Genomic DNA, 27612 nt, shown 5'->3' on the forward strand with positions numbered 1-27612 from the left:
ATAGGTATATATATATATATATTATATATAGGATCCTTCAATGTCAGGATTGGATTTTATATCGATAAGCTTTTGAATTTGAATTTGAATTTGAATATATATATATATATATATATATATATATATATATATACAATGTGTATATGAGACAAAATTTCATAGTTGTAATTGATTTTGGGATCGAATGCAAGATTATATTATAATACATATATAGTGGTCCATAAATGAATGAGAACTAAAAGTCACTATAAATGTGCATAACACGATATGAATAACTAAAATTGCAATCGGGGGGGGGGGGGGGTATACGGCCACATCTATTTTTGAGTCCGATTTTTTTGAAGTAATATAGCCCTAATCTTACAGACATGAATGGGTATGAAACTTTGGGAAAGTATCTTTGCATAAAGCTTTTAGAAATGCCAATCATCTAAGGTTTGTAGACATGGCCTTGATCAGAAGTTTTTCAGGGGGGGGGGGGAGCAGGACAGGTGAAAAACTCAAAAGTGAGCGAGCTTGTTATACTGCGCTCAGTTGAAAGATTCCTATACATACTTAATTTTGGTGAATTTCATCATGTTCATAAACATTTTCAGTGAAAAAAATGTAAGCCTGAGTCCACTAGCGTACCTATAAGGGGGGGGGGGCAGTCTCTGCCCCCCTGACGAGTCACAACTCATGCAGGGGACGTATCCTTGCCCCCCTGACGAGTCACAACTGATACAGGGGACGTGCCCCCCTTTGAGAAGCCAAATTAATAATTTGTAATGTAAAAATGCAATAAAAACAGACGTGACTCGTACCCCCTCTTTTGAACCTGCATGAAGACCTTTTTCTCTCTCTCTTTTTGCTTGTCATTTTTTTTTTCTTGAAAGAAATCCTTTTTTTTGGTTGAAGACCTTTTTCTTTTTTGGCTTGTCAAATTTTTTTCGCGGACGAATTATCATCCAAAAAATTTGCCCCCTTCTGGAAAATCCTAGGTACGCCAGTGCCTGAGTCTTTCTGTCCCCGCTGCATACGACCATAATGATTGCAGACCATAGAGTTATATAAACCTAAACGTATTTAACTCTATGTTGCAGACATGAAAAGATATATTCCCGGGGTTTTTATTTAGGTCTGCATCATAGAGATGTATACTAATTACGTTATTAGTATATATATCTCTATGGTCTGCATGTATATTGAAAAACATATCCGCCAGGCCACTAGCGCGCTGTGGGGTAATGTACTGCGCACGCGCATTTGACGCATGTGCCATCGATGATCGATCTCTTTTCACTGAACGCCGTTTCTTTGCTGTGGGCTACATTATTTCTCTATCTTCAACACAATAATCCTAGCATAATGGGCGAAGAAGTTGGGTAAGAAGTACAGTTTGAATAGAGTATGTGCTAAAGTGAATGAATGTTGGTATATCTACTTTTCAAGATCTCGATAGGCCTACACATTAATAAAATAAACTTCCAATTCCTCATCATCGTGATCATCATCATGCTGCTGACTGCCCTATCCCCGCCCGCGCTGAACAGACTAAAAAGTATATGTGTGGGACTGTATTGTAAAAGTGTAAGCTCAAGTCATGTCAAATTGTCATGAATCATGATGAATAGTAGCAGCTAAGCCATAGGCAAGACTTCCATTAACCCAGGGGATTTTAGAGTTAAAATCAGGACATGTATTGATTGTGGTGAGTGATAGTGCGTGTGTATATTTAACGATGTGTGGTGATTGACAGTGATGGAGGCCGAGGCACATGTCAATTTGCAATTGCATGTCGAATTCTGGGCGCGTTTTTCACCAGACTCCAGAGGCAGAGTCTAGACAGCACTCTCTCAGTCTCTGTTTTGATCCTCCACTCATCGGAGATTAGCGATAAATCGCGGTCAATAGCATAGTCGCAGCTTTTTGAGGAATTACTCCCTGCCGGTACCATTTACCTCACCTGGGCTGAGTCATGGGTAAATTCCTTGCTGAATGAAGGAAAAGGCACCTGGTGGGTGTTTCGTAAAGCTGTTCGTAAGTTAAGAACGACTGGTGAACCTTTCTCATGCGCTAACTAATCACCAATGAACATATGGTGAACATCATTTACTACAACTACAAGGAAGGATCACCGGTCGTTCTTAAAGTCGCTCTTAACTTACAAACAGCTTTATGGAACGGCCCCCAGGTAGGTATTTCATAAAGCTGTTCATAAGTTAAGAGCGACTTTAAGAACGACTGGTGATCCTTTCTTACGCGCTAAATAATTACCAATGAACATTAAATGGTGAATATCATTTACCACAGAAAGGATCACCAGTCGTTCTTAAAGTCGCTCTTAACTTACATGTACGAACAGCTTTATGAAACGGCCCCCAGTGCTCGGAATGTAAAACGATGTACAGTGCAGTTTGAATTGATGATCGCCTTATATCTTTTATTTTCAGTAAAATCTTTGTTGGCGGTGTGGAACGCTCAACACAGCCAGGTAAGTACAAAAGTTCTACCTTCCATGGTTTGTGTTGAAAGCAAATGAGTATAAATGGTGCTTCCTGATTTTGTTAACTTAAACTTTAAAGAATAATCTCTTTTGTTAAAATTTGTGCATATTTGTACTTTGAAATTGATAGTCACAATGATTGTCTTTACCAGTCAACACTATCAAAGTACTAATTTAATCCAGTTTTCAGCAACATTTCTTCTTTGATGGGAAAGCAAAATTTGACGACCCTATTGGAAGAGAAAATTGAAATGACAAATTATACACCGATCGGAAAATGATACGCTACTAAATAAAACAAAGCCAGTTTCATGCAATTTACAGCTTACCAGCTTAGAATTACGTACTTTTAGATTTGCAAACATTCAAAATGGGTATCATTGTGCTTTTTACCCACAAGGAATGGATGGAGCTGTGATAACATGCTTTTGCATGTAGAAAAGTCACATTCTTTTACTTGTTTTCCAGTTCACAAATTCAATATTTTTTAGACAACGTGCGAAGAGAAGTGTCTTGATTGATTGCTGATTAGTGCTGAAATCAGTATAAAAAATATCGAGCTGGTATTTGGTAAGCTTTTAAAATGCATGGAACTTGCATCGTTGTATTCTGGTTCTTCAAAGCTTTCCAATAATATAGTTGTTTTGACTTCCAAGATGGTCTTTAAAGAAACTGTGAATTTTAAGCGCAAAATCAATTGGTGTTTCTTTGTAGTTTAGTACGCAACGAGCTTGAATGGTTTGCAGTAGAGCAGACATGATCATTATTCCACTTACAGAATTTATCAACTACAATCTGTATAGTTGATCATTAAACATAGCTTAACCACTTTGAGAAATTTTCTTCCAAAATGCAATCCCTTGACCATGGTCCTGTTTCATGAAGCCATGTTACAAGAACAATGCACAATTTCAATAACAAGTTTATTATCAGCCAATCACAGTGAATGATTTCAGTAGCTTAAAATTGTTATAATCAAGATCCTGTATCATGAAACTTGGTAATGAGGCCATTTTTTTTGGTGATTGATCATGCACAATAATCAATGCAATCAATTTTAGAAAGCACCTTTATGATCAATCATCAACTTTTGTGATACAGAGCCTGAACCTATTATTAGTTCAAGTTACCTTTCTTCTCCTTAGATACGTTCCGGCAATACTTTGAGAAGTATGGAAAGCTGAGCGATTTCATCTTAATGATGGACAAAGAACGTGGTGTGAACAAGGGCTTTGGCTTTGTGACCTTTGCCGATCCAGGCTGCGTAGAAGCTGTTGTATCTACGAAAAACCACAGGCTGGATGGAAAAGAGGTGCGTCCTTGTATAACAGGAACATTTTCCAATTTCAAATCAGTGATTTCTTATCTAAAATCAGTAACTTATTAATTTCAAATCAATTTTTCATTAAAATTTAATACCCATGAAGCTGAATATTCAATATTCAGTGAGTATTGTCATAACGATTGGGGAAAAAATGAAATACACAAATTAAAATTTCTTTATTAAAAGGGATGTTGTAATGGGAATGTGAGATGTTTATGTGTGGCTGATGTACTGTGACTATACTGGGAAACTGGCTATGTTGCTTACCCAGTATTAAGAGCTTTGATTGCCAAGGTACAATGTCTGCTACAATTTAAAGGGTGTCCATATTAGCATTAAGCATAAATGAGTTCAAACAGAATCCATCAAAATTATCAAACTGTTCAAGTACTAAAAGGGTAAGTATGGCAACTGCTTTAGTTTAGCTTTAAGCGGGGAGTGAACTGTATGTGGTCTCTCATTGACTGTGTGTATAAATACATAGTCTGTATAGAGAAACTAAATTGTTTTGAGAGGAAAAGTAATTGCTTTGCTACTTCGTAACATAAATATTGTGGTACAAATGTATTGAGTAGTTAATTAGCATGTATCATTCAAGTGGGTCTATATTACTAGCATAATTATGGGTCAGGAAACTGGCCAGGTATGAGTAGTTGAGGGCTCCAGATGGCGCTATTGGTTTGTATCTGCTTTAACAAGATAATGGTAGTAGAGTTTCTGTTAGAGGAATGCTGACTTTGTGCCACCTTACAATGTTTTTTCTTCCAGCTTGATTGTAAACGTTGCAAAGCCAGAGGAACTGAGACCAGACAGGGTCCTGGAGATCAGCAAAGGAAGAAGAAGATCTTTGTCGGAGGTATTTCACAACAAGCCACCAAAGAGGATTTATTTGCTGTGTTTAGCAACTTTGGAACAGTAAGTTTTTCTTTGATCGTATCTAAACCTTGTTTTCTATCATCTATAGAGTACCGAAATGTGACGTCACTGTCATGACAATGAACCGGCTCGTTCTAAACACAGTCGCAGCTGATGATCGTCTATACACATTTGTGTTTGCAAAAATTACCATCATTCTGAGTTTGCAAGCGATGAAATTCCGTTAGCAGCCATTTTCTCCTATGAGAAACACACTCAGGGTTCATTTGTTTAGAACCAGGCCGCCATGACACCATGGCAACTGATCTCTAAATGGGTAATTTATCCATATACATGTACTTGTAAGAAAATGCATGGCCCAGGTGACATATTTTATGTAACAATTTATTTTGTTGGTTCAATGTACACATTAATTTAATCAGGGCTCGACACTAGCGGTGGTCCGACGGTCCCAGACCGGTAAAAATCGCTGTCGGACCAGTAGATTTTCAGAAATAGGAAGATTAACTGGTCCGACATGACCAGTAAAAAATATCATTGTCGGGCCAGTAATTTTTCCAAAAATAGTAAGATTTAAGGGTCCGACATGACCAGTAATAAAATCCATTGTTGGACCAATAACTTTTCCAGAAATGGTCAAATTTCACTGCAAACCATTTCCCCCCGTTAAATTATGTCATTCACACACAGAATACACACACTAGAGTAGCATTCAGTGTACATGTAGCCAGCTACACAACCCACGTGGTAAATTCTCTACTGTCTGCGCGAACGAAGCTTGGCTAAACTCTGGCAGAAATCTCTCACAGAACTGTCAAAATTCACGGTTCATACTCATGAAAGGCTCTTATAATGTCCATATTTCCTAAAAATTGGAGTAACTCTGTCATTTGTAAGCAGTAAAAGGAGAAATTTTCACTTCTGTTTTGGTTCAAACAGATCGGGTTTCGGGTGATAGCGTCTGAATACATAATAGCCCCACATATGCATTTATGTGTGTGTTGATACACTTAGTTTCTGTCTTTCTTTCGTAGCTATTTTAATTGAGCCAAAAAGAAACTGATAAATTATTTGATGATAGTTTTAGCTCTCTTCCTCTGTTTTCTTCCTATTTTTCTTTCCTTCTTTCTTTTCAATCTTTCTTTGTTTCTTCCCTCTCTTCTTTCATTTTTTTGTTACTGTCTTTCTTTTTTAATTTCCTTTTTTCTTTCATTTGTTCTTTCTTTCTTTCCTTTAAAAAAATATTTTTCCCTATTTCTTTTTTCTCTTTCTTTTCTTCCTTTCTTCCTTTCTTCCTTTCTTCCTTTCTTCCTTCCTTCCTTCCTTCCTTCCTTCCTTCCTTCCTTCCTTCCTTCCTTCCTTCCTTCCTTCCTTCCTTCCTTCCTTCCTTCCTTCCTTCCTTCCTTCCTTCCTTCCTTCCTTCCTTCCTTCCTTCCTTCCTTCCTTCCTTCCTTCCTTCCTTCCTTCCTTCCTTCCTTCCTTCCTTCCTTCCTTCCTTCCTTCCTTCCTTCCTTCCTTCCTTCCTTCCTTCCTTCCTTCCTTCCTTCCTTCCTTCCTTCCTTCCTTCCTTCCTTCCTTCCACCCTTCCTTTCTTCCTTCCTTCCTTTCTTCCTTCCTTCCTTCCTTTCTTCCTTTCTTCCTTTCTTCCTTTCTTCCTTCCTTCCTTTCTTCCTTTCTTCCTCCCTTCCTCCCTCCCTCCCTTCCTTTCTCTCTTTCTTTCTTTTTGATATTTTTTTTTCTTTAATTCTTGAGTCCATCCATCCTATATTCATCTCTTCTCTCATTCCTTTCTTTCCTTCCTTCTTTTTACCCTTTTCTTTCCTTCATTCTTTGTTACTTTCTTTGTTTCTTCCTTCCATCCATCATTTATTTACCCTTTCTTGTTTTATATTTCTTCCTTCTTCCAGCCCTTTCTCTCTTTCTTACATTCATTCCTTTCTTCCTTCCTTCCTCCCTCCCTCCCTTCCTTCCTCCCTTCCTCCCTCCCTCCCTTCCTTTCTCTCTTTCGTTCTTTCTTTCTTCCTTTCTTCCTTCCTTTCTTTCTTCCTTCCTTTCTTCCTTCCTTTCTTCCTTTCTTCCTTCCTTCCTCCCTTCCTCCCTCCCTCCCTTCCTTTCTCTCTTTCGTTCTTTCTTTCTTCCTTTCTTCCTTCCTTCCTTCCTTTCTTTCTTTTTGATATTTTTTTTTCTTTAATTCTTGAGTCCATCCATCCTATATTCATCTCTTCTCTCATTCCTTTCTTTCCTTCCTTCTTTTTACCCTTTTCTTTCCTTCATTCTTTGTTACTTTCTTTGTTTCTTCCTTCCATCCATCATTTATTTACCCTTTCTTGTTTTATATTTCTTCCTTCTTCCAGCCCTTTCTCTCTTTCTTACATTCATTCCTTCCTTTCTTCTATCTGTCTTGTTCTTTCCTTTTTCCCTTTGTTAAATCTATCCTTTTACCTTTCCTTTTTTTGACTGCTTGCTTCCTTTCTCTCCTTTATTCTTTCATTCCTTCCTTTCTTTGTCTCTCAGTCTCTTTTTTTCTTCCTTTCATCTATTCTTTTACCTTTTCTTTTTTTATATTGCTTGCTTCTTTCTTTCCTTCCCTTCCTTTATTTATTTCCTTCTATCTATCATTTTACCTTTCCTTTATTCCTTCCTTAATTCCTTTCTTCCTTCTGTCAAACCTTCCTTCCTCTCTTTCTTTCTTTTGTCCTTTCCATCTCTCCTTTTGTCCTTTCTTTTTTATTGCTTCTTCTTTCTTTCCTTTACTACTTACTAGATTTGTTCTTTCTTTCTGTATTGCTTCATTTCTTTCCTTCATTTCTTTTTTTTTCATTTCTTTCTTTCTTTATTTTTGTTCCTTCTTTATTCCTTCCTTCCTTTCATTCTTTAGTTCTTTCTTTATTTCCTTCCTTTACATCTATCCTTTCTTTACCATTTCTTTTTTTCTTCCTTCCTTTCTTTTATTCTTTTTCTTTTCTTTCTTTCTTTCTTCTTTCTTTCTTCGTTTCTGTCTTGCTTTCTTTTTGTCCTTCATTCCTTCATTTTATTTGGGGGGGGGGAACGAAAGGCTAGAAAAATAAACTTGCGCCTTTTTTTAAATGTTTTCTTTATTTTTGGGGGACCAGTAGATTTTAGGTTCGGACCAGTACAAATTTGAAAAACTGGGTATCTACTGGTCTGACATGAATAGGTTGGACCAGTAGAAAAAATGGGTTAGTGTGGAGCCCTGATTTAATTAAGCCTTATTTGTGGGCAGAGAAAATAAAAGATCTTATTTGGAGTCTTTGTAGAGGAACGGCTTATTAGACATTTTCCTGAGTTAAAAAAATCTTGGAAATACCAGTCATGATGTATATATGTAAAACAAAGTACTTAGGGTAAAATATAATTTTGCATCCACTAGAAAAAGTAGCCCTTGTACATTGCAAAAGGGGTTCAATAAAATACCATATCCAATTTGGAATGAAGAGAAGTCTGGGAGAAAATATAGAAATTACATTTGCCTTATTGTTTGATGTTACATTTCTAATTTCAGGTCGAAGATGTCCACATTATGATCGACAATGAAACCTTAAAGCACAGAGGTACGTTTGAATTGAAATTGTTGTATCTAATTGAAGCGTGAATGTCATTTGAAGTAAACTTGTAGTATAAAGTAATTGCATGTAGTATTTGGTTGAAATTGATAAGTAGTACTCGAGAGGCCGAACACATCACATTTTCTAAATCTATTTTAGTTTTTAATTTCTGAATTTTGTACCCTGTAACTTGAAGTAAATTTGACCAACAACTGAATTGTACTATGTAAGATTAGACTAGGAGTCAGTTGATAGTAAAATGATTGGAATAAAGTGAAGGATTTATGTACATGTACAATAAGTGGTTGCAGATTTTTAAATAGTTTTAAGGTAATGATATACAATATAATACAATATATACAATATAAATTTTTGATACAAATTAGTGAAAAAGGCAGAGCCTATTCTTTGATGAAAAAGTTTGTTTAAGTAATTCAACCAAGGGGCTGACTTACATAAGAGTTGGGATTTAAAGTACTCCTTTAAGTGCCGACGTGCACTCGATATCTAAATAGAATTTGATAAGTGAATGTATGGTGGGCTCCTTAAGTAGAATCTGAGCAATAAGGTGAGGCGTTATGTACAGAGCACTAGCCGGAATTTAAAGTCACACGTGACTCTGAAAAACCACGCAGGTCCTCAGTGAAACTATGAATGGCATGTTGCAAGACAATATTTGCAATCAATTTTTTATGCAAGAACCAGGCAATCAATTGCAAATTTGCAATGAATAGCATGACTTTTAATTGGTATTTTAAACTGAAATTGACTTACAACTGATTGGAAGTTTCTTGCAGTACCCTATATGAAAAGAAATCCCACAGATGTCTGGAGAAAGTTTAATTGCAATGATCAAACAACCAAATTGCTTTCTTTTTAGCTCATTGTACATGTAGAAATCACAAGAGGATGACGGGTGATACAGCCCTCATCACAGCCCTAATCCCCCCGAAAAATCCCCCACCAATTAGAATGCTTTGGGGCAACCTTTCCTTGCGTCGCTCATAGATCTGCAAATAAACAATATTCAAGAATATTTGAGAAAATCTGTGTTCTACTTCTACATACGGTAAAAGAGGTGATTGCATTTGCTGCGTAATTGCCGTTATCACAAGGAAATGACCCCCAAATTCAGCAATCGCCCCAATGTGAAATAGCCCCCCCCCCCCCAATTTTTATTTATTTTTTTATACTCAAGGGTTATTAATTTTCAACTTTTTTCCAGTGGATTTAACTGCTTTTTCAATACAATGCTCACTGCCCTGGCTTTTTTATTGGTATTTTTGCGGAATAATCAAACAAGTATGGTGATCTTAACTGTATTGTATTCTCTCCTAAGTTTTTCTCTATTTTCATGTAGGTTATCTCAGAGTAAGCTGTAAGACTTGCCTTTTTTCTACAGTGCAATGCGATCTTGTTATATTCCAACCAAGAAAGATCTGTATCTGATCAAAATGTTTTAAATATATTTCAACTTTCAATCAAAATTGTAAATCTAACCTAAAATTATTGATGGGTTGGAAGCTTGCATGCACTGTAGAAGGTATGTCTTGCATTTGTACCTGTAAGCTTTTATGTTTACGTTATTATGGAATGGCATGTATCTACGTACCTACCCACCTACCTACCATGTATTCTAGGCTTCGGCTTTGTGACGTTCGAAAGTGAAGAAGACGTAGACAAATTGGTCCAAATGCAACACGTGGAGCTGAAGGGGAAATCGGTAGAGTTTTAAGTCTTATATCTTAATTATTTATTTTCCTTTGCTGAGAACAGTACAAAGGTTGAGAGAAAGAGAGGAAGAGAGAGAGAGGTACACAGAATTTCTTAGAAATTGAAAAACGGGGATTTATTTTGATTGAAAAAATACATTTGAAAGGTTGTTCCGTAATTTTTGTTTCCTGCTATTAAGAAATTTCATGTATAAAATATGAAATGAACCCCAAAGTGCGAAAAAAGTTTCAATTTGTAATATTTAGATTTTTTTTGGAGGGGGTAGTGTCCTCAACCTGAGAAATTTATTTTTGGTGACAAACTGATCTGTGTACTTGTTTGAGTGAGAGTTGAGAGTTTTAATGTTCTGGCATTTAACAGCTACTTTGAAATAAGTTAAAGTACTTGGAGCACAAAGTTAATTAAGTGTTACTGCTTCTTAAACTCTTTCTGTATGTCTTTAAGTCAAGCAAATGTAACATAAGTTAAGCACTTTGCAGTATTCAATTGTTTAAGTCTCTTGCTAAGTTTTGATTTTTAGATTTGCATGGAAATACTTACCTCATTTTACTTACATAGAAGAAGTGTACGGTATGGTGATACTGATAGTAGAGTCTGTGACATTAATAATGCCATGAATAACCACTCTGTAATGACTCTAAGTACTTAATAGTAGAAGTATTACCCATCATGTGATATGATGTGAATGAAGTAAATTGATGTGTAGTTTGTAGAGTAGTTAAAAAAATGAATTATTTTGAGTATGCTCCAGGTAGTTTAATTTATTAGAAGAATTTGCTTTTAATTTCATTATTGATTCATGTTGTTGACTGTTCTGCTTTGGTTTGTCTAATTTCAATTGTCCTACATTTATGATTAGAAATGGCGCAAAATATACTCAGACAAATATCTCTGACCAGGGCTCGACATTAGCAGTGGCCCGGTGGCCCGGGGCAACCAAAAATGAGTGTCGGGCCACCAAAATGTTTTAAAAGCCTGCAATCGATGGCCCAGTCAGGCTACCAAAGTTTTGATAAATTGTGATATTTTCTATTGCTTTGGGGCCACTAAATTTGCCTTTCGGGCCACCAAGAATATGAAATTTATGATTTTGGTGGACCGATCGGGCCACCAAGATAAAAAAAAAAGTTAGTGTGGAGCCTTGTCAGACACAGAATGTGTATCTGGAGACTTACAATAATTAAACCCCCAAGAGTCAGTAATTATAATTATTTCAGCTTAGGACTCTAGGTTCATTGTGAAGAAAATTTAAAAGCAGAGCTCTCATGTACAATGTTCAATGGAGTCTATTTAAGTTTGGGGGTTTTGAAGCTAATGACAAAGTCATTCACATGTTTAACAATGTCTACTAACCTTGTTTCATCGTGTATATGTTTCCTGCTAAATATTTTTATTTTTATTGAAGAGAGGTGGGTGCTTGAGGGTAATCGTTATTTAATACCTGGCCAAATATACCTCTCTTTATGGAAAAAAAAGATGGGACTTTTACTTCATCATGTTCACTCTTTTGTCAACTTTTGTGTGCACTACATGTATGTCCTATCTTTAATGACCCAAACGCGAGCTAAAAGTAATAATGAGAAATGGGTAATATATCGGCTACATAATACAATAATGTAAGATTGATGCATATTCACCGCCTGACAGCTGGGTATTTTGCTTAAGAAAAACTCAAAAATTAAAGTGCTTCGACAATTGGATTTATCAAGCTTTAACGGCCTGAATTATGTGACGCGGTCACATTGTGTCAGGAGGGTTGTCATTCCATAGGTTAGGAATTCGATTAAAAAAACAAATTTGCAGATGAAAATGGCCCTGACAATTTATAGTCGGTGTTCTAAAGAATGGAAACCTACAACTTTTCAATAGATTTTTTTTTTATTTCTTTGGCATTTATTGGGCCTAAATTTCTATGTGAGGAAAAGTTGTTCCACATAATCTAAATGCAGATAGAATTGGAAAGCTATGCCAAATAAGCGGGAAATGAAATGTGGCAAATGCTCGTCCAAAGCTGTAGATGTCATCAATTTAAGCTTGCAGGAAAATATATTTATGATATCTCTATGTGATAAAAGTGAAGAAAATAAAATGCGAAATCTGAAAAGAAGCAAAATCACCCTGTTTTTTTTTACTTTGCACAATCTATGGAATCTCAACACTTCTTTAAACACAACACCTAATGTTCTTGATAATTTAGAGCTATTCTTTAGCAAAATACTCATCTGGTAAGTGGTAAAAATGCATTAAGCTTGCATTGCTGTGTTTATTAGTTTATAACCATTTGATTGGTATATATGACTTGTCAATTTCATTTTTGGGTCCGGTATGGGTCTTTAATGCTTAGATAGTCATTTAAGGTAGTCTTAAATTGGAGTGAGTTAGCAAAGATGACTCTGCCAATCTATAATTTCTCCTGTGCCTTTATCTGAATAATACCTTCAATTCTTTGACTTAGATAATTAGTATAAACTCGTGTCCATACATGTATGCATGGAATGAACAATTTTTTTTTCAGTAAATGAACTTTAATAATAGTTTGGCATATATATTACATACAAATTATATATTTTTTTACTGGCAAACACCCTTTATTCATATTGTCTTTGGATTCCCATCAATGTATGGTTCTTTCTGTAATCCTATTAGAATCATAAGTGAAAGGGAAAATGTTATATTATTATTAACAAATTAGAAAAAAATTAGTTGAAATTTCCTTCAGCTTTTAGGATTCAAGAAGCATTTTTTCTAAAGGATGTATACATGTAGAAGGAAATAATTGACCCTATTAATAATTATGATAAATACAATAGTTTATAAAAGAGAACATTGATGTTTTAGTGGGCCACTGGGCATTTCATTGTGTTGGAGGCACATGCTCGATTTGACAGTGCTTGTAATATATCTAATGCAGCTTGATTTTTTTAAACATTGAAATGACTGCATTCTTAAATGTTTCATCTTGGTCATGTGATGAAGACATAGTCTGGGTTATGTGACATGATAATGTGTAATAAACACTCATGTTTTGTTGGGAATTCTTTATTGTAATTGAGGAACCGTAAACTTTTTAAGTAGAATAAATATAATTGGTATCCATCAAAAAATTATTTTTTGGGAGGAAAATAAAATGTCTTATTGTCATAAATGAAGGCAAGCAAAATTTGACATTCAGGCTTATTGCAAAGGTTAATTAATTTGGGATTCTCATTTTCTAATCCAATTTTGAATAAACAGATACCATCATACCCATCCTTCAAATCAAATCAAATGAATCATGTTTGTACATAATTTCTGCTTTTGCTAGATCAGCATTGAATTATCTTTCAATAAAAGTAGTTGATTTTCTTTTTTCACTTTTCCATTGTGTGTTGATCTTGAATTAACTTCTAACCCTAATGATACAGACACACAGACAAAACCGATTGTTTGTTGGTATATCGTTGTACATAGTGTCATGAAATAGCTCTGATTGGGCTGGAGTCGGTTTTCGTTGGTGTGACTGTCTCTCAACATTGGCATCACTACTTATGCTTGGTTTGGTCTCTTGTTTTTAAAGATGGAGATCAAGAAGGCCCAACCTAGGAACAATCCAGGACAAGGTAGAAACTTTGGCGGTCAAGGCGGTGGTTTCCAACAACGTGGTGGCGGCGGCGGTGGTAACTGGAACCAAGGAGGCGGATATGGCGGCGGCAGCAACAACTACGGTGGCGGCAGCAACCAGTGGAACATGGGCCAACCCATGGGTAGGTACTGGGCTAGAAAAAAGGAAAAAAAGAAAAGGCCTTTGTTACGTGTCATTCAAAATATAGCCTTCTTATATTGTAAAAAAAACCCTTGCTGATTTATGTGTTTCATTTATATACACTGCCAATCAGGAATCTTTTTATGAAAGGATACCCAAACAAAACCAAATAAAATATTTTCCGCATTTATCTACATCAATGCCAGTCTTATTTAGTTTATTTTTTTGATAGCAGATTTTGCATTACTTGGTGTGTCCGATTTCTCATAATATTGCTTGTACATTGTACCTGCAGAACATTTAGATGGGGTTTAAAATAAAACATGACCAGCCTTATCGGCGGAAAAATATTGCCGGTAATATGATAAAGCACCGAATCTGAAAAATCATATATACGTTCATTATGATCTGCACTTCTGTGAAGGCAAGGAACGGCTGAAAGCAAGGAAGGAGGAAGTGAAATTAAGGCGTTTTGTTTTTATGGATTTCATGTTTTATGGATTATGGTACTATCCCATAGCAGAGCTGCCAAGTAGTACGATTTTTCTGTATTTAGTACGTGTTTGCAACCAAAATACGGCAGTACGTTTTTTCTTTAAAAAATATGTTTTTTGTATTAAAAAAAAAAAAAAATAATAATAATCTCTAGTTAAACAAACATGAGAACGCTGCCTCATGCATTACCAGGGGGAATCCTCGGTTGTTTTCCACCAGTCACTGGGAGTTTCGGCCCGTTAGAAACAATACTCCCTCTTGGTGGTGGGCCAGCAGTGCAAAGCACCACCTTCCCCCTTGGTAACAAACAAAAAAAAGGGAAAGAAAAAGGAAAAAAAAAAGGGGGAAGAAAGAAAGAAATAAAGGACAAAAATAAGTTGTTAAATTGCTGGTCACCCTCTTCCTTTGGACATACTTGGTCCAAATCCAAGCAGAACCCTTCTCTGCTGTCTCAGAAGCAGCCCTACAAGCATGCTTATTCTCTCTATTTGAGAAACCCAACTCCCGAAACCACCTAGACAATGATTTTGCTATGAACCCACGACAACCAACCTCAAAGGGGAAGCAAAACACCTTCCAGCCTTTGCCTGTACACTCTGCCACAAGTTCAGAATATCTTGTGAGCTTGCGCTCAAAGGCATAGTAAAAATTATCCTCCCAAGGGACGGTCAACTCTCCTAGAACTATTACCTTTGCAGAGTCAGTCCACAAAACAATATCGGGGCGGAGATTTGTAAACACCACATGCTGTGGGAAACTCCCTTTTCCGTCCAGGTCGACTCTCACCTGCCAATCACGAGCTGAGGACAAGATACTGGGCCTCGTAGACCTTGCCCTAAATCTTGGCCTAGCCCCCTCCTTCACAAAATCAATATGGGGCATACCCCCATTTGCAACACCCTTCCCAGAATTATGAGATTTCATCCTTTTTGTAACCGCCTCTTCAACAACCTTCAAGACCTGGTTATGCCTCCAAGTATACATCCCACAACACAGGCTAACCTCGCAGGCACTAAGTATGTGCTGAAGGGTACCTCTCCCTCCACAAGCACTACACTTATCAGGCTCGTTATACCACTTGCTGAGGTTAACGGGCGTAGGCAAAAGATCGTAGGTCGAGCGAACAACGAAGGAGATTCGAAGTGGCTCCATCTGCCAAAGTACAGACCATGTTAACCTTCTGGCTTCTGCCCCCTCCCACTTCGTCCATGAGCCCTGCTGGGCCTGGCCAACTGCTGTGGCCAATCTCTTCTCCTCCTCAACCTCTCTGATCTCCTGCACAATGAGGTCGCGCCGCTCCCGGGCTGAAGCTGCTGACCACCTCTTGGTAGAAGTCCAGCCCAGGCCCAAACGACCGGTTTGGGCAGCACCAACCATCTCCTTGTGCCTCAGTCTCGACTCAGCCTCTTCCACTGCCTTATCAGCATGCCACTTCCTTCCCGATTTCACATCAGGCTGGTAATCTCTAATGACCGGATCGCTAGAATCACGAAGCATCATAAAAGATCTTGCTTTCGTCACCTTGACTTCTTCAACCAATGACTTGACGGGGATGTTCAACTTTGTCTCAGTACTATGGAGAGCAATGTTGGTCAGAGAATTTTGAACACCCAGCCACCTCTTAACATAGACGTTGATCTTACGCTCCATGGCTTCGACATACGACAAACCTATCTCATAGACAGTTAATGGCCACATGATGCGTGGCATCAGCCCAAACTGAAGACACCACAGTTAAAGTTTGCCTGGGAGGCCACATTTATCAATTGACTCCAGACCTTTCCTGATCTGTTCCTCAGTGTCCTTAATTCTTCCTACATCTTTCAGGTCTTCGGTATACCAACGGCCTAAACTCTTAACCGGCTCATCCTGGATAGATGGGATCTCCTCCCCACACAACAGGAAGTGAAAATCACTTAGCCTACCTCGTTTCAACACAAGGCTCCTAGACTTCCTCGTCTTGAATTTCATCCTTCCCCAATCCATTAATTCCTCGAGCCTAGCCATAATTTCCTTAGTAGCCTTCGTACTTGGACAGAGAATAGTGAGATCGTCCATAAATGCACGAATTGGAGGTAGTTCCTCTGCACCAGGGAAAGTCACACCACATCCGAATCCTCCAGCAGACCTAACAAGGACATCCATGACAAGCACAAACAAAATGGGAGAAATTGCACATCCCATTGGAATACCAACTTCCAGGCTCTGCCAGTCTGTGGTATACTGCTGAGTAGAGAACCTCATCTTAAAACCTTGGAAATACTGCATCACATACCTGGTTACCCGAGGGGGAATCCACAAGAAATCCATCGCAAACTCTATCAATGCATGCGGAACTGAGCCATATGCGTTGGCAAGATCAAGCCACACAACTGCAAGGTTCCGTCGCAGTTTCTTTGACTGCTGTATGGTCTGCCATATCATACTGGTGTGCTCCAGGCACCCATGGAAACCTGGGATCCCGGCCTTCTGCACAGAGGTATTAACTAGACCATGATCAACGACAAAGGAAGAAATCCTCTTCGCCAAAATACCAAACATGACCTTCCCTTCAACATTAAGCAAGGAGATAGGCCGAAACTGACCTAGTGAAGTGGAGTTCACCTCTTTAGGAATATAAACACCATCAGCTTTACACCAGGAATCCGGGACAACACCTTGCCTCCAAACTACCTTGAGAAGACGCCATAAGAACTTCCTCAATCTCCCACACTTCTTATACACCTTGTAAGGGACACCATTAGGCCCTGGTGCTGAACCTGTCCTTGTCTTTTCCAAAAAGCTAACAACCTCTGAGAGCCTTGGCTCAGCAAGGTCAAAGGGCTCTCCCAGCTCAGTAGGCCTGGCCAGGCTGTCTCTATTTCATAAAACGTACACAAATATGGTTATTAGATCAATGTAATTTCAGGTAACTTTTTTTTTTTTCAATCATTTTGTAAAAACCAGGGTGAGATATACACAAGTTCCAATGTTTTTTTTTTTCATCTGCAAGAGCAGTGCACATTTTAGCTTGCATGCAGCTTGAGCGCCGTGATGGGCGAGTGCGCCAAGCATTTTATTATGAAATACACTCTTTTTGGGAAAAATACAAAATATTTATCTCACACGGTAAAAATACTTTTTTTGTCAAAATACTGATTTTGGGGGATAAGAATACTGAAAATGCAAAATACAACTTGGCAGCTCTGCCATAGGTATCTTGGTGCTTGTCCATGAAAAGGGGGGCATTTGGGTACCAAACTTACAAAGTTCAGAGTTAGTCTAAAGCCATACAGAGCAGCCAATGTAAAGAAATAATGGTTAACTTTTCATAATTTACAATAATTTAAACGGTCATATCATGCTACCAGGATATATCAACATAATCATAAAGCCATTATCGAATATACAATATTTGTTCAATATCGCATCATATAGAAATATCCCCCAGCACTGAATCGAATCTACCATCATCACCAGCAAGATCGGTGTCCTCTGATCACCTTCAATTTTCTTTCCTTCCGAAAGATTGTAAAAGTTTTTTTTTTATAGGTCAATTCGGTGGACAAGGTGGTGGGTACCAACAGCAAAGGGGTGCCGGCGGTGGTGGATTTGGTGGCGCACAACAGCAGCAAGGCTTCAACAATGGTTACAGGCAACCTCAGCAGCAACAAGGAAGCTATGGGCAGCAACAACCACAACAGGCTTATGGAGGTATGTAGGAGAAACGGTGTTTACCGTGTATATTTTCTTGCCCCTGCTCCATATGGTAAACCTGTCAGCGGCTAAAGTCTCTGGAAGGTACTCGATTACGGCCTAGTTACACCAGAACTGAATCAGCTGCGAATCCTCGTTTTTGGGTGGTTTCGGGAGTATTCTGTTCTCCCTCCGCGAATGCGAGGAGATTCAGGAAGGATCTGGGAACATTCAAATCCACCAAAACCATCTGAATAAGGCTGAATTTGGCTAGAATGGGTCCTAATTTATTCAGGAGAATTTGGTTTTGGTGTAATCCTGGCTTAAGGTATTGATTGCGGTTATCCCAGATTAGTGGACTGTACTTTTATGGAGTGCCATTTGCCAACTCGGTCAACCAGTACCAAAATGAAAAGAAAACGGTCATATGAGTATGCAATGAATTCATATTAATTTACCGGTACACTATCTTTTGTCATGAATGAAGATTAAGGTACCTTGTCAAAGTCAGATCTGTGTTTTTTGCGTGGAAATCCTGCAGACGTTTGTTTATGACATATTTTGATATTTCATCTTAGGCAAAACAATGGGGGAATGCAAGATAGCCTTTATGAAAAGACACATACATGCAGGTAGCACCTTTGTTCCTAAAAGATGTGGCTCAGACTTTTGACATGGTACCTTGGGAAGAAGAAACCTAGCATTCCATACGGATATGAGATACCTCCTTCAATGTTATTTAAAAAAAAAGGAAAATCAGATATTAACGGTAAAAGAAATAGTTGCTGCAAATAATTATTTCATGACAAAGCCTTTTAAATCAAGGTTAATGGTCACAATATCATCATTGATCTACATCTGGTACATTAATATAAACTTATCTTTGTGAAATCATGAAATCTTAGCTGAAAACCGAGCATTCTGATGATCACTAAGACGCTAACACAGAAAAGCATATGTGGGCAGTGTATTAATATTCCTCGGAAAAATACCTGACATTTGATTTTATGTGCTTATTTTGCTCATTCTCAGTAATTACACATTTTTTTTTCCAGAGTCATTCGGCTCATATTTTTTATTTATACATACAAACACTTTAGTGGTAATTTTATTGGATTCTGTTTGAACTCAATTTTGAGATCATTACCACAACTGGCATTTACCTTTCAAGAAGATGTATTGATTTGAGCGATTAATCATTATATGCAGTCAATACTAAATTGGTATAGCCAATATTGTCTCATTATTAACAGATAACAGTGTAACACTTTCAAGCCGTAACAATTAATATTTCAATCCTAGCCTTCCATACTGTACATGTATGTTTGCTTGAGCACAGTTCTAATCACCAACGTGCATTTTTGGTCAAGAGATTTTGGTTGAATGAGCATGATAACATGATTTTGAAATGTCTGTCAAAGGCCAAAAGTTAGTTTACATGCATGTCCTTCAGGTAATATGGACTTGTTTCTCTCAGTATGCACAGCTCATTGTATGTTCTACATACGTAATGGCAAATGTATAATAATGTGCAATAAGTGTAGTTAAGGTATGTTTATAAAACAATGAATGTGAGTGACTACATGTATTGTCCTATTCTAATTACTCCATTTATTCCAGGAAAACACAGTGGGGGAGGTGATAATTATGCAGACCAAAGATCTCGCAATGGTAAACCAGTCAAGAGCCCACAGACTATATTGTGTTTGGTAGATTAATTAATTCACTAAAAGGAATTAATAGTGGATATGGATTCATTTTTTTTCTTGTGTTCATTATTGTTGAATTTGATGGTTTAAGTAAATTTCAAAGTTAATCCAATTTGGGATTTGTTTACTTCTCAACCTATTTTAAGACTTTTTATGCAATGAAAATGCATTGCAGATTATTGGAAATTATTCTGAAATTGAAATTAAATCTTTTTGCAACCAGCTATTCTCTATGTAAATTGTCAAAATAGAATATCTACCACCCTCTTTTGGCAGAGTTTCAATATGAGTGCTGATCTTGCAAATTTAGTGATCGGAAATCAGAAAGCTACAAAGAAAGATTATATATATCCTGAAATTTTCTTGATATTCAATTTATTTACATTTTTTATGCAACAGAGATTAATTAAAGAGTTTGAATGAATTCAAAGAGGTTATCTGACTGGGCTTGTGTTATGTTGTTTTTACATTCTTGCATCCTCCTACACTTTGTTGTTTGTTCTCTCTAACAATTTAGTTTTTTATATTGTAATGAATTGATGTTCTTGACATTTTCTTCTGTTACAACTAATACCTGGTTTCACAGCCTTTCGTACACAAAGAGATTTTTATTGCATGAACATTACTCTTTATTTCCTACATTTTTCTGGAGACTTAGCCATATTTTAATTACATTACTCTTTTAACCAGGAGTGGATGGTATTTGAATGTGGCATGTGAATTGTAATTAGGCAGAATTGATTATTTGTGTCATTAAAAGAAAAAAAATCACAATTCATCAAAATTGTGTCTTGAGAACATCTTTTGGCCCAGATACCCACACTTCTGTGATATTTCATCAAGAACAACACGGATAGACAAGCTGCACTCTGCAATGGTAAACTTGTTTGCCGCTGACTCTCCAGTCCAAATACAAAAGGGTGTTATGGATACTTATATAGCACCTAAAGGATCACTGGCTACCAAACACATTTGCTGTGCGCAGCACATCAGTGGTATATCCATTATCCAAGCAGGTGGCAGAGAGAAGCACACTCCCTATCATTGCCCATTGAACATATTTGTTAATTAGGTATATCCAGTGCAATTGTCATCTGCGCCCCTCTATATTCCAATTACTTTTTGCACCCTCCAATCCTTAATCTGCCACTGCCCATCCATCCATGTAATAGTCCTGATAACTGTCACAGAATCATTTAAGGGTGTAAAGTTACAGGCCAACAGATGATTGAGACAGTTTTGTTTTTGAGAATCATACCTTAGCGAATTTGAGAGGTTTTCAACTTATTAAAGGTCAACACTAGCCATCTAAATATTTTCTTCAAAATCTTCTCTGAGGTTTTCTGTTTGTTCTTCTGCTTTTTTTTTCAAAGTTGATTTATTGACACAGAGTGATTTCTTATGGTTCTAGGGAGCATATCATGAAGCTAATTGTCAGTGGTTCTCATGGACAATTCTTATGAACTACAAAAAAAAAATCCTTCCATTTACATATGATTGCATGGAAAATCACAGACAAGGTGCTTCATTAAAACACTCCTCTGGTTTTGGTGCTGGTTTCATGCACTTGTTTATACTTGAATTGTACTCTGTCAGCCTTTACTGGGACTTCATGTATTAAGTCTAATGCTACAGTAAAACCAATGAAACAGAATCCAAATCGACTGATGAGGGTATGTTGGGAATAATGCAAAAGCTTTGGTCATCCTGGGCCCCGTTGCATAAAACTTTTACCATAAAAATCTCTGGCAAATTTTTTTGCCAGAGTTATTTTAATGTGTTATTTTCAATGGCATTGACTTTGTTTGCCAAAGTTTTTGTTCATTTGCCAGAGTTTTTTAAGGCAAAAGTTTTATGCAACGGGTCCCTGGAGTCGGGTTTGCCGATTTGACTGTACTTTCTATAGCAAAAGGGAGGTTATGCCCATCATATCAGTTGACCTGACTGGTTTGATTAAAAGTCTCAGTAATTTTTGAAATAATAAATAAACCTCACTGGCTTGACACAAGCATAACTGTTATTTTGGTCTTGTAAATTCACTTGTAGTTTCAGCTGGTACGACTGACTCCAAGTTTCTGTTAAAATGCTGAGTTTTCTTGTTCTGACAACTTGATTTTTTTCAGCTAGGCTAAAATGTAATATAGATGCCTGTCTGGAGGCCTTTGCCAGATTTCAAGCCCTGACAACTTCTCATTTCAGGCTGCCCAGGCTTCATATTGTATACAACACACACTGGAGATTTGTTATGTTCTGGCCTTATTTCAAGCAAAGTTATTAAACCTGAATGGTATATCTGATTACAAGTAATTTGAATTATTAGTGAACTTATAAATAAACAAAGTTTATGAAACTAAGGGGATATTGCACTAAAGTATTTGCTATTAAATTTACAATTGGCAGATCAACTCGGTTTGCACACTCCTTGTTGCAAAAAACAGATCAGGAATTGATTGCAAATGTGCAAATAACTGCAAGACATAGGATTGATTTAGGGACCTCAAATAGATTTGGGATTGATTGCAACGCCCCATGATACCATAGCTTCATGTTGAACAAAGCTGCAGTGTTACATAATAGAGTTCAGTTGGTTTGCATTAATGATGGTGGTTTTATATCCCTGACAGGTGCACCCAGCTATGGTAATTACGGAGGATACCAACAAACCCAACAGGACCCATACAGCCAACAACAACAGCAGCAGCAACCACAGCAACAGTATCAAAACCAAGGTATACCTATTTGAATTGTACTTGCTATGATGTTTGATGGTTTGCATTGTGTTATGAACAATCGCGGAAGTGGTTTAAGGTACACCATGTCCATGTGTAAAGTCCTGGAAAGGACTGAGATTAAAAGTGGATAGAGGGAGAAGTAAAATGGAGAGGCGAGAAAGTGGAGGTTAGAAAGTAGAGTATCTTTTGGAAATGAGTGTAGTCCTTAAAAGAACTGTAAACCAGAAGGAGTGGAAAGCTTGAGTAGTAGGCAGGATGAGAGGCTTGAGTAGAAGGCTAGCTAAGTTGGAGATGTTAGGTATACCTATTTGAATTGTACTTGCTATGATGTTTGATGGTTTGCATTGTGTTATGAACAATCGCGGAAGTGGTTTAAGGTACACCATGTCCATGTGTAAAGTCCTGGAAAGGACTGAGATAAAAAGTGGATAGAGGGAGAAGTAAAATGGAGAGGCGAGAAAGTGGAGGTTAGAAAGTAGAGTATCTTTTGGAAATGAGTGTAGTCCTTAAAAGAACTGTAAACCAGAAGGAGTGGAAAGCTTGAGTACCGGTAGTAGGCAGGATGAGAGGCTGGAGTAGAAGGCTAGCCATGCTGGAGATGTGAGAGAGACTTGAGTAGATGAGGGAAGGCTGGCTTGAGAGTCGGCGAGTGGAGTTGTAGAGCAGGAGCGGGAGAGAAGACTCAACGTCTCGGACAGGTCGACTGTCCGTTTTTGCTCTTGAAGACGAACAATCAACCTGCCTGAAACAGTGCTAGTCTGCTGGAGTGTTCAATATCAGTTTTCAGTGCACGCCTTTTGCACTGCAGTGAGATGCACAAGACTGGTTAGATATCTTATTGCTTGAAATATTACACCTAATTGAATAAAATTTGATAATGCCTTCTCTGTTCTGTAGGATCAATGGGAAACTATGCTCAAGAAGCTTCAACATATGGACCCCAGAGAGGAAACTACAACCAAGGGTATAACCAAGGTCAGTATGTCCCTCATGAACATTGAGGCCAGGGGCCTGTTTTCCTGAAAGGGTTGCAATCAAACGCCAGACCTGCCAACCGGTACGTTTTAGCCGTACTTAGTACGTTTCTGCAACCAAAATACGGCAGTATGTTTTTTCTTTAAAAAATACGTTTTTTTTTACAAAATCGTAATTTTTTGAGAAAAATCATCTCTATATGTCTCTATTTCATAAAACGTACACAAATATGGTTATTAGATCAATGTAATTTTTTCAATCATTTTGTAAAAACCAGGGTGATATACACAAGTTTCACTGTTTTTTTTTTTTCATCTGCAAGAGCAGTGCGCATTTTAGCTTGCATGCAGCTTGAGCGCCGTGATGGGCGAGTGCGCCAAGCATTTTATTATGAAATACACTTTTTTGGGGGAAAATACAAAATATTTATCTCACACAGTAAAAATACTGATTTTTTTGTCAAAATACTGATTTTGGGGGATAAGAATACTGAAAATGCAAAATACAACTTGGCAGCTCTGAAACGCAACTACAAAACATTAACGCAGCTTGATTTTCGACCAAGCAGAAGTGCATGTTTGGGACTTGTGTTGGATTTGTTTGGAGTTGTGTTTAAACGCGAGACTCTCTGCAACAGGCTCCTGTGTTGGCGAAACCCAGAAAAGAGAAACCTGACCGAAAACAGATTCTTGCCCATTTTTAGAAACATGCTGAAATTCTCTGGAAGAACAAGTGGAATACAAAATGATCCTGCTAATTTATCTTCATATTCCATATGGACAGTCATACGACAATATTATTTGTCAGTATAGAGCAATGTGGACAGTTTGACTAATGTTGGAGTCGGTATAGAGCAATTAAAAGGGAAAATGATGGGTATGGCATATGTTAGAAATATGATTAAGTTCTCGTTTTCAAATCATTTACTTTGTCATGGGGGAAATTTGTGCTGGATGAGTGTAGAGTGTTGTGATGTTACACCGAGTATCACTTAAAGGTTTTGAGTCGTGGAAAGGATTGACCAGTGTCGACAACCACAGTGACAATGCTGGCCATGTGACAATTTCAAAAAACAAAATGTCTGAACTAGTTTTTATCAGTCCGATATTTGATACCATTATCATTGAAATGTTTCACTGATCTTATGTATTTACTCCAATCTTTTCTATATAAGGCTTGAATTTCGATGTTATTGTAGTATGTTTTCTTTTCTTTTTAGAAGGTGAAGTCAAACCAGTGGGGTGTTTCAAGTTGGATATGACAACTTTATTTGATTTTAATTGGATAAGAAGCACTGTTATTATAGTAACTCTTGGATAAGCAGACTTTGTCATTGAAAACATCTGACCAGTCCTTTCATGAAATGCTCTCTCGCCCTTTTCTATTTCCACCCCTCCCCTCTTCAAAGTATGTGGTGTGCATTATAAATGACATAATATTGTAATTAAATCTTGTTAACACAGCAACCCCACCGGCACAGCAACCCCCACAACAGAACTATGGGCAGGTAGAGGGTGGACAAGACATGTACGGTAGCAACAACTATGGCAAGGGCAACGTGGGCAACCAGTTCCATCCATACAGTCGATAATCGTCTAACCATGCTCCCGAAAGCTCGTGGGGACAGTCCTCGCAATCACATACATGTTTTCTATGTTTAATATTAAAGGTTTGTTTTCACTGCTGATATTTTCAAGACCCTGCTTGTAAATTTTTCCCATTATTTGTATCCAGTGCTATCGTGTTGTTTGAGGGAGGGGGGGGGGGGGGGATAAACTTGTCTTTGTTTGGCTTGCTTCCTTTTAAAGGTAATCTCTGGCAATTTTGTAGGTTTTCTGTGAATTGTTAAATATTACTGCACATTGTTAAGTGGTTGCTCTGGATAGTGAATTACAATATTTGACATGTAAATGATTCGTATCAAGAAAATGACTATACCTTACTCTGGTTCAGCTTTCCACAGTCGTAACACGTTCAAATTAATTAAGTTTTGACACATAATTGCAAGAAGAAAATGATGATGCCTTGCCTGGTAGTTGCACAAGTTTTTAAGCTGCAGTTTTTTCTACAATGGACTTTAGTAACACCTTCAAATGAATTGAAATCAAGCATTCCCTCTTGCTTATAAATATATTGAAGACATGTCAATTGGTGGATTTTGAAAGGTGGATTTCTCTGTATATATTTTTTGAAACCACTGGTCATTGGGTGTCTACGCTATTGGCTTTGAAAGGTGGAAATAATACCAGTAAAAAAATAGCAAAGATTATGTTGTGCGTATGAGCGCTAGAGGAGTGTAAATGTAAATGTCATGGATCATCGTAGAAATCATTAAAACACTTTTTAATCCAATTGTACAAATACAAGGAATAATATTTCATGTTAATACATGCTATAGATTGCGTTTTTTTTTTTTTTTTTTGGGGGGGGCATATGTTTGCATGCTTTGCTTGATAGCTTTACACTCGGAAATTCTGATGATTATGGCTATTAACTTTGTCACCTGTTTAGTTGATATTCATTAATCACGTATGACTGCAACAGTCGAGTCACCCTTGAGTGTGAGAACATTTTTAATGTCTTTAGTACTGTATTCTGCCTACATATTTTCAATCAGCTAGAATCTCAGGGCTATTATGTCATATACAAGTTTTTAACGATTTCTGTCAATGAGAATTCAGTGAGGCATTTTTTTTCTCCAGTAGAACAGAACAATGCCTTCATCATATATTACATGGATTTGTACAAATTCATTTTTCAATGTAAATTCAACATATTTTGATCATTTTTTTTCTGCACAATAATTTTGATGTTAGTTGGCCTGTCCATAAACATATTAAAGTTAATTTCTCTCAAGGTAATCCTTATAATGACATCTTTTGTTTAATTTATATATTGTTAATATTTTTTTATATTTTGCTTAACAATTAAAAAAAGAAGAAGATCATTCCGTACATTTTGATAATCAGACATCTATCTATAACTCAATTATATCAAGTCATAAAAATACTTCTTTGTTTATTAGTGATATTTATTGTTGGGGAATCACAACCTGTTTTGTTGGTTAGTCGTTGCAGAAAGAGTTGCGATCAAACGCAACTAAAAAAATCTTGCGCAACTTGATTTTCAGCCAATGAAGCACCCGTATTCGGGACTTGCGCTTGATATTTTGACTTGCGTTTAAACGCAAGTCTTTCTGCAACAGGCCCCTGTACTATTGCATTTCATGTCTAAATATGAACTTCATATCAGTTGGGTGTATCACAAAGAGTTGAGTATGACTTAGAGTCTCACTTAAATGTCCAGTTTCATGCCGAATAAAAGGCATCACCGGAAATTATGCGAAGAGGACGCACGCAACTGCATATTAATCACTGAGACTGCGCGTTACATAATCATGTGCGCATCAGCAATTAAGCATGACGCTAATTCACACTTAAATCTTTGTGAAACACCCCCCTGCTTTCAATACACAGGAAATGATCTCGCCCTCTAGATTCTATTTTTTTTTCAGTAGCAGACACCTTGATTCATCAAAATCTATCATTATTTCTTTTAAGTTTGAAAGGATAATCCAACTCTGGTAATAAAGTGATTTGTAGAGGAGGAAAGAAGAGAAATTAGAAAAACAGGATAGTGAAAGTTTTCAAGAAATTGGACTAGAAATACGAAAGTTGGACTAAAATTGAGATCAGTTTGTGGCTTGTGGATTGGAGCATATGAAGTTTGTGGTTTATTATTATATCACTCCCTCTCCTACATCGTAATGACAACATATATATGTAGCAAGTTGTAGATCTCCACAGGTTTAGAGATTTGACTTTGAAAAATAAATAACTTGTTTCTCCAATTTTGTTCAGACCTTAACCTTTCTACTCATCCACTTTTTCTCTTTCTTTTCTTCTGGAATGACTTATGATTGAGTTTTGATTCCCCATGGATATTTTTACACTCTCTTGATTGTTGATTGCTACCTTTTCTCATTGATTTGTATATTCAACAGTTTTGTACTAAAAAAGATATGTAGATTGTAAGGGAGGCTGGCAGATAAAAGATAAATGAAAAAAAAACAGTTTGGTTCGCTCTGTATGGAAGAGAAGATGAAAGTCAGATTCAGTTTTACTTAATGTGAATACAGTTCCTGTACCACTTATCAGTTACGATGAAGATGAATTTTTGTTCTATATTTTTGAAAGAGATCAATTGATTAAAAGATTCCACATGTTTTTAGCTAACAAGGTTTTGTGATCTTTGCTCATGATTTGTATAGAGAGCGAATACTTGCATGATTGTATGGGA

The 27612-nt window shown here is 37.2% G+C and overlaps 1 protein-coding gene across 3 annotated transcripts; it reads left to right on the forward strand.

Annotated features, from left to right (window-relative positions):
- Positions 1-1195: 1195 nt before the first annotated feature.
- LOC129270770 (heterogeneous nuclear ribonucleoprotein A0-like) lies at positions 1196-27551 on the forward strand. Of its 3 annotated transcripts, XM_064106600.1 has the most exons (12): positions 1257-1364; positions 2433-2473; positions 3631-3797; positions 4578-4724; positions 8209-8257; positions 9892-9974; positions 13542-13728; positions 17754-17915; positions 19518-19568; positions 22231-22335; positions 23236-23313; positions 24777-27551. In XM_064106600.1, exons 1-12 carry the CDS (start codon positions 1264-1266, stop codon positions 24902-24904), a joined length of 1299 nt encoding a protein of 432 aa, XP_063962670.1. In that variant the 5' UTR covers positions 1257-1263; the 3' UTR covers positions 24905-27551. The 3 variants fall into 3 exon arrangements, with proteins under 3 accessions (XP_063962671.1, XP_063962672.1, XP_063962670.1); XM_064106601.1 differs by lacking the exon at positions 19518-19568 and having other exon boundaries at positions 1196-1364; XM_064106602.1 differs by lacking the exons at positions 17754-17915; positions 19518-19568 and having other exon boundaries at positions 1244-1364.
- Positions 27552-27612: the final 61 nt, after the last annotated feature.

Source organism: Lytechinus pictus, chromosome 11, assembly GCF_037042905.1.
Source record: "Lytechinus pictus isolate F3 Inbred chromosome 11, Lp3.0, whole genome shotgun sequence".
NCBI classification, from domain to species: Eukaryota; Metazoa; Echinodermata; class Echinoidea; order Temnopleuroida; family Toxopneustidae; genus Lytechinus; species Lytechinus pictus.

Coding starts and splice junctions, on each gene's coding strand:
- LOC129270770 (XM_064106600.1), top strand. CDS start 1,264: ATGATCGATCTCTTTTCACTGAACGCCGTTTCTTTGCTGTGGGCTACA. Junction 9,975..13,541: donor TGGAGCTGAAGGGGAAATCG/GTAGAGTTTTAA, acceptor TTGTTTTTAAAG/ATGGAGATCAAGAAGGCCCA. Junction 19,569..22,230: donor AGACCAAAGATCTCGCAATG/GTAAACCAGTCA, acceptor TATCCCTGACAG/GTGCACCCAGCTATGGTAAT.